General features: G+C 33.6%; 1 protein-coding gene across 1 annotated transcript; it reads left to right on the top strand.

The window, feature by feature from the left end:
• Positions 1-817: 817 nt before the first annotated feature.
• Positions 818-11,228, top strand: LOC126778030 (ankyrin repeat and protein kinase domain-containing protein 1). The gene is made up of 8 exons (XM_050501377.1): positions 818-1,008; positions 7,612-7,920; positions 8,762-8,894; positions 9,134-9,224; positions 9,609-9,757; positions 10,063-10,201; positions 10,630-10,750; positions 11,102-11,228. Exons 1-8 carry the CDS (start codon positions 818-820, stop codon positions 11,226-11,228), a joined length of 1,260 nt encoding a protein of 419 aa, XP_050357334.1.
• Positions 11,229-12,940: the final 1,712 nt, after the last annotated feature.

Here is a 12,940-nt window from a genome sequence, read left to right as displayed (position 1 = left end):
AAATGTCTGTCCGAGCCAGTGTGGGTGAGATAAATAAAATAGTGTAATAATTTTAAAGTTAATTCTTCATCGCTAATAATATAACGTCATAAATATTGTTTCATGAGACCCTCGTGTCCTTAAGATAATTATAATTTTGGTAATCAAGAAAGCAATACATAAAAAGCAATATTTATTTTGACAATACGAATACATTTTGAGTTCCAAATTGTATTTAATGTATTGATTGAATATATCGGAAGCCTAAAGTATATTGAACAGTTATTTTAAACTCATAGAAACGTAATTTAATTTCTATTTATTAGAATGTATTAGTTTTGTGGCATATGATTAAGGCGAGGCAATTTGTCATGTTAAGTGGTGTCCTGCGTCAATAGGAAAACTGCTAAATCCAGCGAATAACGCACACGAGCATGTACAAAATCTTTACTAGTGAAACTGAAACGGGGCCAAATTCAATGAGCTTTGTTCACAACAACAAAATCAATTTACTTTATTCATGTACGCTCTTAAAACACTTTTGAATAGTCATATTAGAGGATTTCATGTAAACGTGCTGAGTAGAACCGGCAATATACTCAGTAGTTACTCTATCAGTTAAATTACACATGTAAGTATGTTAATTAAATACAATTATGTTATTATTTAACCTCCACAAAACTTAGCGAATATTAACTACGCCTCTCTATCGTCTATAATTATGGTTTTTTATCAAGTAATTGTATCGTGCTTTATTTTTATTGTTTTTAATGTCATATATTTTAATTATATTTATTGATATATACATACATAATGTATATATTTTACAGTACCTTAAATGACGTCGCTTCATGAAATCTTAATGAAACAATTCGAATCGTGGAAACCGCTTCCGCCAGAAGTAGAAAAGAGAAGCAGTCGTGATGTAACTCTTGTCTTGTCGGCGGGACCGTTCAGTTTCCTCAAAAACAAGCTTATATATAGAGTGGAGAAAAAAGAAAAGATTCCATCTTGGATTACTGTTTACAGGTTTGTTACGTTAGAAACTGACAACGAAACAAATAGTCTAATAATAATGAAAATATGTTATAAAAGTAGCGAGAGATGAATTATAAACACAAATTAAGTACATGAAAATTCAGTGGTGCTTACAGTACATTTGAACCCACGATCAACGGTTAAGATTCACGCGTTCTAACCACTGGCCCAGTGGCTCTCGGCTCAAAAAATATGTTATATTTTTTTTATTTTCTTTATTGTGTGTTAAGTATGAAGAAATTCGTTGTAGTAAAGTCGACAAAAGGATCAGGGAACATCAACCGGGTACTGGTGGTAGAGCTTTGTGCAAGCTCGTCTGAGTAGGTACCATCCACTCATCAGATATTCTACCGCAAAACAGCAGTACTTGGTATTTTTGTGTTCCGGTTTGAAGGGTGAGTGACTCAGTGTAATCACAGGCACAAGGAACATAACATCTTAGTTCCCAAGGTTGGTGGCGCATTGGTGATGTAAGCGATGGTTAACATTTCTTACAATGCCAATGTCTATGGGCGTTGGTGACCACTCACACATACCATCAAGTGGCTCATATGCTCGTTCGCCATCGTTCTATAAAAAAAATAAACTCACAACCAACAACAATTCATTGTATAATCGCAATAGCACGTGTACTTCGATTCTATTTCGGTTCACATCTTAGCACATCACTATCTTAGACATAGGCTTAAGTGGGATGTTACGAGCTCTTTTAAGCCGTCATTTTTGTTTGAATAGTAAGTTATTTTATAACTAAACATTATTTTTTATTATTATGTTTAAGCTTGAAGTATGAGTAAGCGAGTGTAATTACAGGCAATGATAGACAGTACATAATAGATCCGAAGGTAGGCGTCACATTAACAGTTAAATTAAAAGTTTTATTTCTTACAGTGCCAATATCAATGAGTGGTGGGCTCCACTGAAAACACAAATGAAAGGAACAGGAAGGCATATAGGAATATTTCTGCCCTTCCATCTTGAAAAATATATATACTGTTAATAATTCGTTTTTTAATATAAATTTATAAATATCTATACATTTATATAGTTTGTACATTTCATACAATATATGATAATTCACTAAATCTAAGTATTACTCCGAATGTTGTCATTAATCCCGTAGCGATAATACAACACAAACAGCCATAACTAAGATATGTTGAACACTAACGACTCAAATTTATGCCAATATTAACTAATAGAAATAAATCCGTAAAAAGAATACAAATAATATATACGTAAATATAACATAAAGATTCGAGCTTTGTTGGTTTGTTCTTGACCGGAGTAAAAAGTATCTACTTATCGAAGTTGTACTAACATGTTCAGTATATCGACAATATCGTAACAAAATTGTTGTCCGGAAAAGCTAGCAAGACTTTGGAAGTTGTCGCTGTACTCGTACTTGTTATGTAATGGGACATTAGTGCCTCGAAGAATACTTAAAATCGGAGGTTGTTCGCCTAAACATAGTCCGACGTGTTGGTTTGCCTTTACATCGAATTGTGAGAGCGAGAGCATTGTGCACTATAATATTTCTTGCACGCTTCGCTAATGCCGTTGAGAATGGCCGCCATCACCGAAATCGGTCAGGTCAACCGCATATATATTGCGGATAAACCACAGTGACCATTTTAACTTTTTAATTAATATCACTATGTATCAACAATATTTTAATTTTTTTAAACAAATAGAACACGTGTCAAAAAGATAAAATTAAATGTAAATCTACCACCATTTTGGAACGTTAATTCATCAAACAAGTAACAGCCTGTGAATGTCCCCTGCTGCGCTGAGGCGTCCTCTCCTTTTTGAGGAGAAGTTTTGCAGCTTATTCCACCATTCCGCTCCAACGCGGGTGGATGCACATGTGGCAGAATTTCAGTGAAATTAGGCACATGCAGGTTTCCTCACGACGTTTTCCTTCACCATCAAGCACGAGATGAATTATAAACACAAATTAACCACATGAAAATTCGGTGATACTTGCCCGGGTTTACACCCGCGACCATCGGTTACGATTCACGCATTCTAACCACTAGGCCATCTCGGCTTTTACAAGAACTAGTAAAAACACAGTACCTAGTTACTCTTTATTGCCAATCAAATTACATCTACTAACAATATACAGTTAAAATATATGCTTCTATATAATATAAAATCTTTATAAGAATGTATGTACAGAAATTGACGAGCCGGTTGGCGTGGTTGGTAGATACTTGCCTTTTCACGCCGTAGGTTGTGGGTTCGATTCCCACCCAGGACAGACATTTGTGTGCATGAACATGTCTGTTTGTCCTGAGTCTGGGTGTAATTATCTATATAAGTAAGTATTTCCAAAAGAAAAGTAGTATATGTATTATATCAGTTGTCTGGCTTCCATAGTACAAGCTCTGTACAAGCTTAATTTGGGATCAGATGGCCGTGTGTGAAAAATGTCCCAAGATATTATTATAATTATTATATAAACAAAGGTTTTTTTTGCTTTATTATAAATGAGAAATAAATACATATTTATTTTTTCATGTTTAGAAAACCATTTACATTCAAATACAGAATTATTGTCATCACATCACATAAATGAAATAAATTCAGAGTAAGTTTGAATTTCTCATTGCTTAATAGGAAGCGTCATCTCTTTGAAATGGAAAAAATTGACAGTTTAAGCATTCCGTGATCGATGAAACTTTACTCCGTACGAACACTTTATAAATTGATGACCGTAGACATTTTGACTCGTATTTCATTTTATTTATTTATATTTAACTTAATTTATTTGTGAAATAAGTGAAAAACGTATGAAGTTGACATGTAATGTTGTTACCCCTTCGTGCACAATGACAACTGCGACTCGCAACCAGAAAAGGGTTTTGCGACAGAGGTTTATTTATTCGTTCTTGGTTGCGATGGAAGACTGTTTTTTCTCAATGTTCAACCAGCGGATATAGACAAAGTTAATAGAGGTCGTCGTTTTCGTTTATAGAAAAGGTTTGAATGTATGGAAATTACATATGTATGTGTGTTCCATTTACCGCGTGATCAACAATTGACGTATGAACTGAATAATTTAGACGAAAGCGATGTTTAAATACACTTCGGAAATTGTCAAATATACTAAGGTCTGTGTTGAATCAAGAAGTTTAATTTTTCATAAATAGTATGACATTAACAAAATTCATTTAAAGCATTATTTTTATCTTAGAAGTCATTTTATTCATGAAACCGAACATAATTTGTCGGGCCGGTAGGCGTGGTTGGTAGATACTTACCTTTCACGCCGAAGGTTGTGAGTTCGATTCACACTCAGGACAGACATTTATGTGCATGAACGTGTCTGTTTCTCCTGAGTCTGGATGTATTTATCTATATAAGTATATATTTACAAAAGAAAAGTAGCATATGTAGTATTTCAGTTGTCTGGTTTCCATAGTACAAGCTCTGCTTAGTTTGGGATCAGATGACCGTGTGTGAATATTATTGTAATTTATGATTAAATCTTTCAATGCAGATTAAATCCCGGTTCTATATTCTAAAATTGTTTCGTTTTGCTTACGGATAATAGTTGTCTAAAACATGTTTCTATCTGTCATCTTTGTTGATTCCCATTACTATCCGTTAGTCTTGTAATCCGCAAGTGCAGGTAATGGCAGCCTAGGAGTTAAGCAAGAATTATGAAATTCGTATACCTCGTTGTTTCTCTATCTGTCAGCAAAACGAATCGCTCCTTGTAAAGAGTATTTAGTATTTTGTTGTTTTTAGATCAGTATTCACGTAAAGCCTTTTCAAGTCGTGTGCAAATTTTAATGCAAGTTCATCTTTGTTTATAAACTTTAAATTTGATATACTATTATAGCTTACTTAGCTTTATTAGCTTTATATTCATTTGGGATAAAAGACTTATTAGGCCGTCAATGCTTCGCCAATCATGCGATCTAATGTTTTATGGACTCCCGTAACACCTCCCCCCCCCCCCCCCGTAACAGCCTGTAATTGTCCCACTGCTGGGCTAAAGACCTCCTCCCCCTTTTTGAGGAGAAGGTTAGGAGCTTATTCCACCACGCTGCTCCAATACGGGTTAGTGGAATACACATGTGGAAGAATTTCAGTGAAATTTGACGCATGCAGGTTTCCTCACGATATTTTCCTTCGCCGTAAAGCACGAGATGAATTATAATCATAAATTAAGCTCACGAAAATTCAGTGATGCTTGCCTGGTTTTGAACCCACGATCATCGGTTGAGATTCACGCGTTCTTACATCTGGGCTATCTCGGTTTTTGATGGACTATCTCCCTCTTATTACACTGCTCACTTAACATTCATACCGGATCATAGCACTAAATTGTTTGGTGAACCAGTAGTCCCTTGCCAAATTGCCTGCATTTCCACCGTTAAAAAAATCTATTCTATGCTCGACAAAAAACAGCATAAATCTATTCTGTTTTGTTCAACGCAAATGAATAACATATAGGATAAAACACAACAACTCGGTTACGTAAATAAACCCGTTCTCCGAATGCAATTATGTCCATACATATTTACCGAAAAGTCATTAATTATATTGCATGAAAATTGCTTTATTAATATTAACTGCCTCGCGTATCGACAGCCGATATTAATGATACTACGTTTGATCGTCGGCGAAACATTAATTAGTCGACTAATCCAGATCAATCTCTGCATAATGCATTACCTAGGCTTAATATATTGCGTGACAAAGTCCGTTGTGCATCCCCTACTACCTAGCGGGCTGCTTAATACTTATACATTTATTGGGTCTGTTCAATGTTTACTGTTGTTCCTGCTAATAGCTTGTGGTCAACTCCGCCACCACATTAGCGCTGTAAGAAATATGAAACATTCCTCATACTGCCAATGCGCCACCACCATTGATGTGTATATGAAGTAAGTACCCGAGTAATTATAATAACAATATCCTGGGACATTTTTTCACACACGGCCATTTGATCCCAAATTAAGCTTGAACAAAGCTTGTACTATGGAAACCAGACAACTGATATACTACATATACTACTTTTCTTTTGTAAATACATACTTATATAGATAATTACACCCAGACTCAAGACAAACAGACATGTTCATACACACAAATGTCCGTCCTGGGTGGGAATCGAACCCACAACCTTCGGCGTGAAAGGCAAGTACAACCACGTCAACCAGCTCGTCAAAAATTATTACAAATTATTACAATAACCCGTGACATAGAACTCACAGATTTAACCTAAAAAGTGAATCGTTTCCCAAGTGCCGGAAACAGGCTTCCTTCCTTGTTTTTAGGGACCGTATTTAATTTAAACTAAGGAGAAAAGATTTCCTTTATCTGTCGGCTCCATGCACGCACGTCGACGTCAGCTGAAGCCACAATGGTCGCTTTGAAAGTGCTCTGGAAGTCACGTTTCGAAAAATGAAAATATTTGCATCGCATTTAAAGTTTTAGTACTACAATAGGTGACCTCTTCTTACTCGTTGGGATAAGCACATATATTTTTGATATAAAAGGGGAATCTGAACATTGTTTGTTTCTTCCGAATTGTAACAAAACTACTATCATTTCTTACAATACAACCGGATTTACATTGGAAATTATCTTTTCTTCTTACACTTTTTATCTATATATATATACATATAAGAAAATTCCTTTGTTTGTTTCGAGTTGAAACTTTGTAAATTTGTCGTTGAAGCCTACTTTAAGGTATCTGGCATGGTGAGAACAATCTATCAATGTACATTAGGTTGCGCATCTGATTATTGCTTACAAATGAATATATATGGATATAATGTTTAAAGAAATAAACTTAAAATTGCCATTTGTATTCTTTATTTAAAACATTTAATGGTTTAAATAAATGAATTTGACGCCTCATTAGGCAATGTAAATTATATTATAAGCTTTGCACATCAGTATTCCCAATATTCATGTTCAAATTTCACATAATTCATATGAACCATTTCAGGTACAAAAGCGTTTCCACAGTTGCAATTAGTATGCCATTGATCTCGTTAACTCCAGGGTAGACATTGTGTGGTCAATAAATACGCGTAACGTAAAACAATACGCCGAGAACAGCGCAAAGGAAATTATGTGCCTACTAAAATGTAAACAGAGACCTCTTGTGTGGCCTTTACACCGTTAGAGTTCCATTAACAGTTGAACAATATCGTTGGGAATTGGTTTGATGATTTATGGGGATGGAAATTTGACGCTCACTCGTTGTAAAGTTAACATTATTAAACTAACCTAAGACTATATGTACCATTTTTTGTGGAATTGTTTATTGTGATAAAACTAATTTAGATTTCATCTCAGGTTGAGTGTTCTAAACTAAAGTCAGAAAGTTTGACTTCCACATAATCATAAAACTGATCTAGTCGTATATGAAAAATAAAATAAAATATAACACAAATAACTAACTATCACATTTGACATTACCTTACAACTTATTGTGCGAACTATGGTTAATGAAAAATGATAATGATATATCTAAGTATTAAACTTACTTAAGTTATTATTGTTACTATTGGTTATTAATTTGATACGTTATAATTATAAAAACAAATTCCTTGTGACTTTCAGTGGAGGAAAATCGACGAAAACTATCGCCAATCTCGCACCAAGCCACCCACACAGATTCCGTTTTAAAGTAATAATCAAATCATCAGCAATCAAAGATTTAGAGAGAGCAGCGATCGAACATTACGGGGATGAAAAAAACGTTTACGAAGTCCTGAACGAAATTGATGAGTCGGAAGATCTCAAACGAAGTAAAGAAAATAATTCAAGTGGAGTCGACGACAAAGCAAAATCCGTTCCTTCATACACAATGGACTGTGAAAAACAGCTATTGTCTCGCCAAATCTTTGAAGAGAAGCCGATTGAGAAAAGGTAAAGTGTTACTCCTCATTATAATCGCCTTTAGTATCTAATATTTATTTACTGTAGCGTTACTTTAATAATTTTGACCGATTCCGATTATTGATTTGAATTGGTCGTTGGAGGTAATAAATCATTTCGGTCCATTAGTTTTCAATCAGTCAGAGTGGGGGTCAAGGTTAGGACAATACATTAATGTGAGCATTGGCGAAAGGAAATTATAGTATCTGTAAAATGTGAAATAATGAATTCATATTTATTACGGTTTCATCTAAATACAAATGAATAACGATGTCAAGCTCATATAAGTATTGAATGTATTTAAAAAGTTTTCAACGAATTTTTGTGGGTTTTTCAATTGAAACAAATTTCAAATCGCACGAGGACTTGGAAATGTTTTTATTAATATTAATAACTTAAAATACAAAACGTTATAAATTTTTTATTTTGTCTAATTTATTCGTGACAATATATGTTTAGAAAATAACGTGCTTGTTGTAGTTTACTTTATACTAGTTTCATAATAATTATACAGATGACTCTTGGACATACTCAATATTTAAAGGTAGAACAACTTGATATCTGCTGTATTATAACTGACACTGCTTCGGTCAGTGAGTTTGAGATGATAGAAAGCACACCTGCGTTTGCACACAGACTTGTTAATTGTAATATCTCTAGAATAGATCAGCTCTGATGTGGACGCGGTGAGGTCAACACTTTTCTTGTTCAGAATTTTATTATGGAAATGGGAACACTCGTAAAGAAACTTACTTTTTTAGGCATACTGATTTTTAGGCATATTTTACCTTGGTGCTTATTTATAAGTAATATATCGTACCGGAGATTACAGTAGCAACGTTTCTTCGCGTCAATACAAGTGGTTGTCGTCACAATGGTCAGAAGACACATGGACGAGTACTGACTCAGACGGTACTTCCGTCGTGTGCTTCTGCATGGCAGTGCGGTGTGGATATCTTAAACAAGTTTGTTCTTTTTCAATTTAATGTTTTTTTATTTATTTTATAGGTAATGTTATATTTTATTTGTTTAATATTATTATACCCTAAACTATAACAAAATTTATTATACAAAGGAAAACTTATATCAGAGCAAGATGTCTATTCCAAATATCGATAATATGTTTTTGAAAATCAACTCCAATTAACTTGCATTCCGTAACAAAACAAGTACTTTTAACTTACATCTGTTTATTTCTACTCAGGTACAACAAATGTTAGAGGACCGACCCATTCTCATCTCTGTCGTCAACGCCAACAACGGCTACACCCCTCTCGCCACAGCAGCCAGGAAAGGTAAAACTTATCTTATTCTTAATTACATATAGGAATAGAAAGGAATTGTAATGATATGAAACTTCTGCATGGTTTTAATTACATAAACTTATTTTTAGTGTGTCTTGTGCAAAAATACGGTGCCCATCTCCGTCACCGCTCTCAATAGAGAATCATTGCGTATTATATACTTCGTTACTATATATTATAATATTATAGTGCTGAGAATATTAATTAATTACCATTATTAATGCAACGAAATATATTACTTTTTTTACTTCAAAGTTATTTACTTGGTTTTGTTTAATTATAAATCCTCGATATTTAACTCTCGTCTCGAGTCACTATTTTATATAATACAATCACTTTCAAGAGTAGTTTTTAGAAATTGTATTTATACGATAGGTGATGTAAGCACGGTACGATTCCTGTTATCCGCCAACGCAGAAATCGAACAGCCATCGTCAACAGGACAGACGCCACTTCAGCTGGCCGTACTCGCTGGGCATGTGCCTGTAGCTGACCTGCTCCTGGAGAAAGGAGCTGACTCTCAGGTCTTTCTTAATTGTGACAATTCTTAAGAATTTTAATAAGATTAACTGATATACAGTTGTCTGTTCAAAATACATTTAGAAGGTTTGGTGGTAGATTTAGTAAATTAATTTAGTCAATTTGATAGTATCACATAAAAATAAAATAGTATAAAAATAGTAAATAGTATAGTGTAATAGTGTAGTGTAAATAGTGTAATAGTGTAGTGTAAATAGTATAGTATAGTGGACAATGATTGGCTGTTGTTGATGATGATGGTGATGATAGTATCACTTATCAAAATTTAAAAGTTTATGAATATTAATAGGCTCGTGACTACAACCTACTACGCATTGAACACTACGCGGTTGACTCTTGCAAGCTTGAAATGGTGAAATATATATTTGCGAAAGGTGGTGACGTTGATGTAAGAGACAGCAATGCTTGGACTCCTCTCTTCAGAGCTGGTAACATTGAAATAAAATTATACATTGTATTTGCTATTCAAGTATAAGATTATTCTTTAATAATAATAATAATAATAATATCCTGGGACATTTTTCACACACGGCCATCTGATCCCAAATTAAGCTTGTACAAAGCTTGTGCTATGGAAACCAGACAACTGATATACTACATAAGACTACTTTTCTTTTGTAAATACATACTTATATAGATAATTACACCCAGACTCAGGACAAACCGACATGTTCATGCACACAAATGTCTGTCCCGGGTGGGAATCGAACCCACAACCTTCGACGTGAAAGGCAAGTATCTACCAACCACGCCAACCGGCTCGTCAAAAATATGAGAACTATATCACGTGCATAAGATTTTTGATTATTCTAAAAAAACTACAATATTTCAAATACGGTAAATTTTATTTGCAAAGTATGCCAAGGAGCTAAAACGGATATAATAGAAGAGCTGGTTCGCCGAGGAAGCGACGTGGAAGCTGTGGATAGAGCGGGACTCAGTGTTGCAGCAGCCGCACGACTTTTGAAAGACCGACAGTGAGTTTACTTAAATTTTCAATCAAACAACTTTATAAACAAAAATAAATTATGTAACAATAAAAACAAAATGACACAATCAGCTAAATGCCATGTCGTATATGACACGTCGCTTAATTTTAGCCTGCTCCTTACTTTTGAAGAACTAATACAGGTGATACGCTTAAAAAGAAACGCATTATGCTAAAAGAAGAAAAAATAACTAAAAATTAATGAATAGTTTTTTAATAATCAATGAGAAAATGTACCGCTTCCATATTAAATAAATTTTTGAATTTTTTAGTTAATCTATGCTAATCAAAGTAATTCTTGACAGTTATAAACAACGACATTATACTTTTTGTTATTTAGTGGTCGGCGAAGAGAATCCGTGCTTCGACTCGTAGATTCGCAATTCCATCACGAAAAGGTCGTCGCTAACTTTACACGCCTAACAAAGAAGATTTCAAGTGTTCACACTTTACTTAGTATTAAGTAATGTTTCTTATTAGATTTACTTAACTAATTCATTGTTCGTTTTTGTGCACATCATTTCTATAATATTAATAAGAAAATCTTAATTTAACAATAACATGTGTTTCAATATTTCTAATTTTTATTAATTATAGTTATTTTTATGGAAATATACTCGGTATCTGTTAGGAGGAAATGCACCTACAATATCGTTAATGGAGTAATTCATAGTACCCGTTAAATATCACTGAGTAAATCCATAAATAATATCGGAAATCAATATATATTATTGAAATGTAATTGTCAGGATTTGGTCATATTTGAATAAGGATATTTTCATCTATCGTCAAAATAGCGAAATCAAAATATACTTTATTCATTGCTCTTTTAAAAACTTTATAACAATCGCTTAATAAAATACTCTTTTTAATAATTATCATATAATACACTAGTATAATACACTATTCAATTTATAAATATTGTATAAAAATCGATGAATACTAACCACATGATATTTTATATTGAAAAGAATAAAGTAAAAATGTATAAATAAGGTAAATGATCGTTATATTTTGAATTACTTTATAACTTTCGTTTTAATTCTTCCGTTGTTTTGATAACATTCTCATTAGTTTGGGACACAAATAAAATAACAGTTTCAATGTTACTCTACTTTTATTATTAAAGTAAAAATATTTACAAAATCTTAAATCTAACAGAGTATTGAATTGCATAACGCGTGTGAAAGTGGTAACAGATGAGATAAGTTTTGTCAAGGAGACTGCCGATCCATATGAGATTCGTGTTTATTTACAGCACCCACAGCGTGAACCCCTATACATACATACATAAATACTACCAACCAAATGCATTCAATGGCAAGGCACAATAAATTATTCCAATAAATAATTTAATAATTAAGCTTGACAAATTCCTACAAGATTTTTTTCAAAACAGTTACTATTATAATATTCGTGAAAAATTGAGTGCAACTCAATCTTGGAGCTGAAGATAGTAGTTCAAACTCGACGTGATTTATTGATTCGTTCTCTTTTGTGTTTATATCAGTGGTTCCTTCTTCAATTTTTCCCATTTCAAATTGAGCTACTTTTGTATCTCTCTTACGTCGCTTAATTTCTTCATCTTCTATTGTGTCTTCTTCATATTCTTCTTCTTCTTCTTCTTCATTAGCTGGTACTTCCACTAATTTTTCTTCGTGATTGTCACTACCTTCAGCTCTTAAGTCATATATTTCGGGGGGATTTATTTTGTGCATAGAGTTAACAAGTTTCAAATGTGTTGATCTTGTATTTGTAAATACTGGAGCGGGAACACTAGCAGCAGTATCTGTTTTTATATGTTCGGCAACAACTGGAGGGATTTCTCCCTTGAAAGGGCCAAACTGTGGTGTTTTAAGAAGTAACTCTGTATTTGCTGGAAGCTTAGAAGAAAATAACTTAGTATTTCCTTTATTTACCTCTGGGACACTGGTTAAAGTTTCAGCAGAAATTGTTTTGCCGTCATAAGTCGTAAACGTGTGTCCAGATGTTAATTTTTGAGAATGTTCCTTTGGTAGTTTAGGAGCAGGTGGTAAATATTGAGGACTTAATTTATCTGATTCCATTATCATTTCTGAAGGAGCATCTCGATCCATATTCTTCTTTCCAAACAGAGCATTTAATTCACTTTCTGTCTTCACGTAAACAGGATGTGGCCTATCTTCTTTAGCATGGTTTT

This window comes from Nymphalis io, chromosome 25, assembly GCF_905147045.1.
Source record: "Nymphalis io chromosome 25, ilAglIoxx1.1, whole genome shotgun sequence".
NCBI lineage: Eukaryota > Metazoa > Arthropoda > Insecta > Lepidoptera > Nymphalidae > Nymphalis > Nymphalis io.
This window is presented reverse-complemented; position numbering and strand designations above follow the sequence as displayed.

Bases quoted from the DNA above. Each gene is read 5' to 3' on its own strand.
- LOC126778030 (XM_050501377.1), top strand. From the start codon at position 818: ATGACGTCGCTTCATGAAATCTTAATGAAACAATTCGAATCGTGGAAA. The intron at 8,895-9,133 runs GTTTGTTCTTTT...ATTTCTACTCAG, and splicing joins GGTGTGGATATCTTAAACAA to GTACAACAAATGTTAGAGGA. The intron at 10,751-11,101 runs GTGAGTTTACTT...TTTGTTATTTAG, and splicing joins CGACTTTTGAAAGACCGACA to TGGTCGGCGAAGAGAATCCG.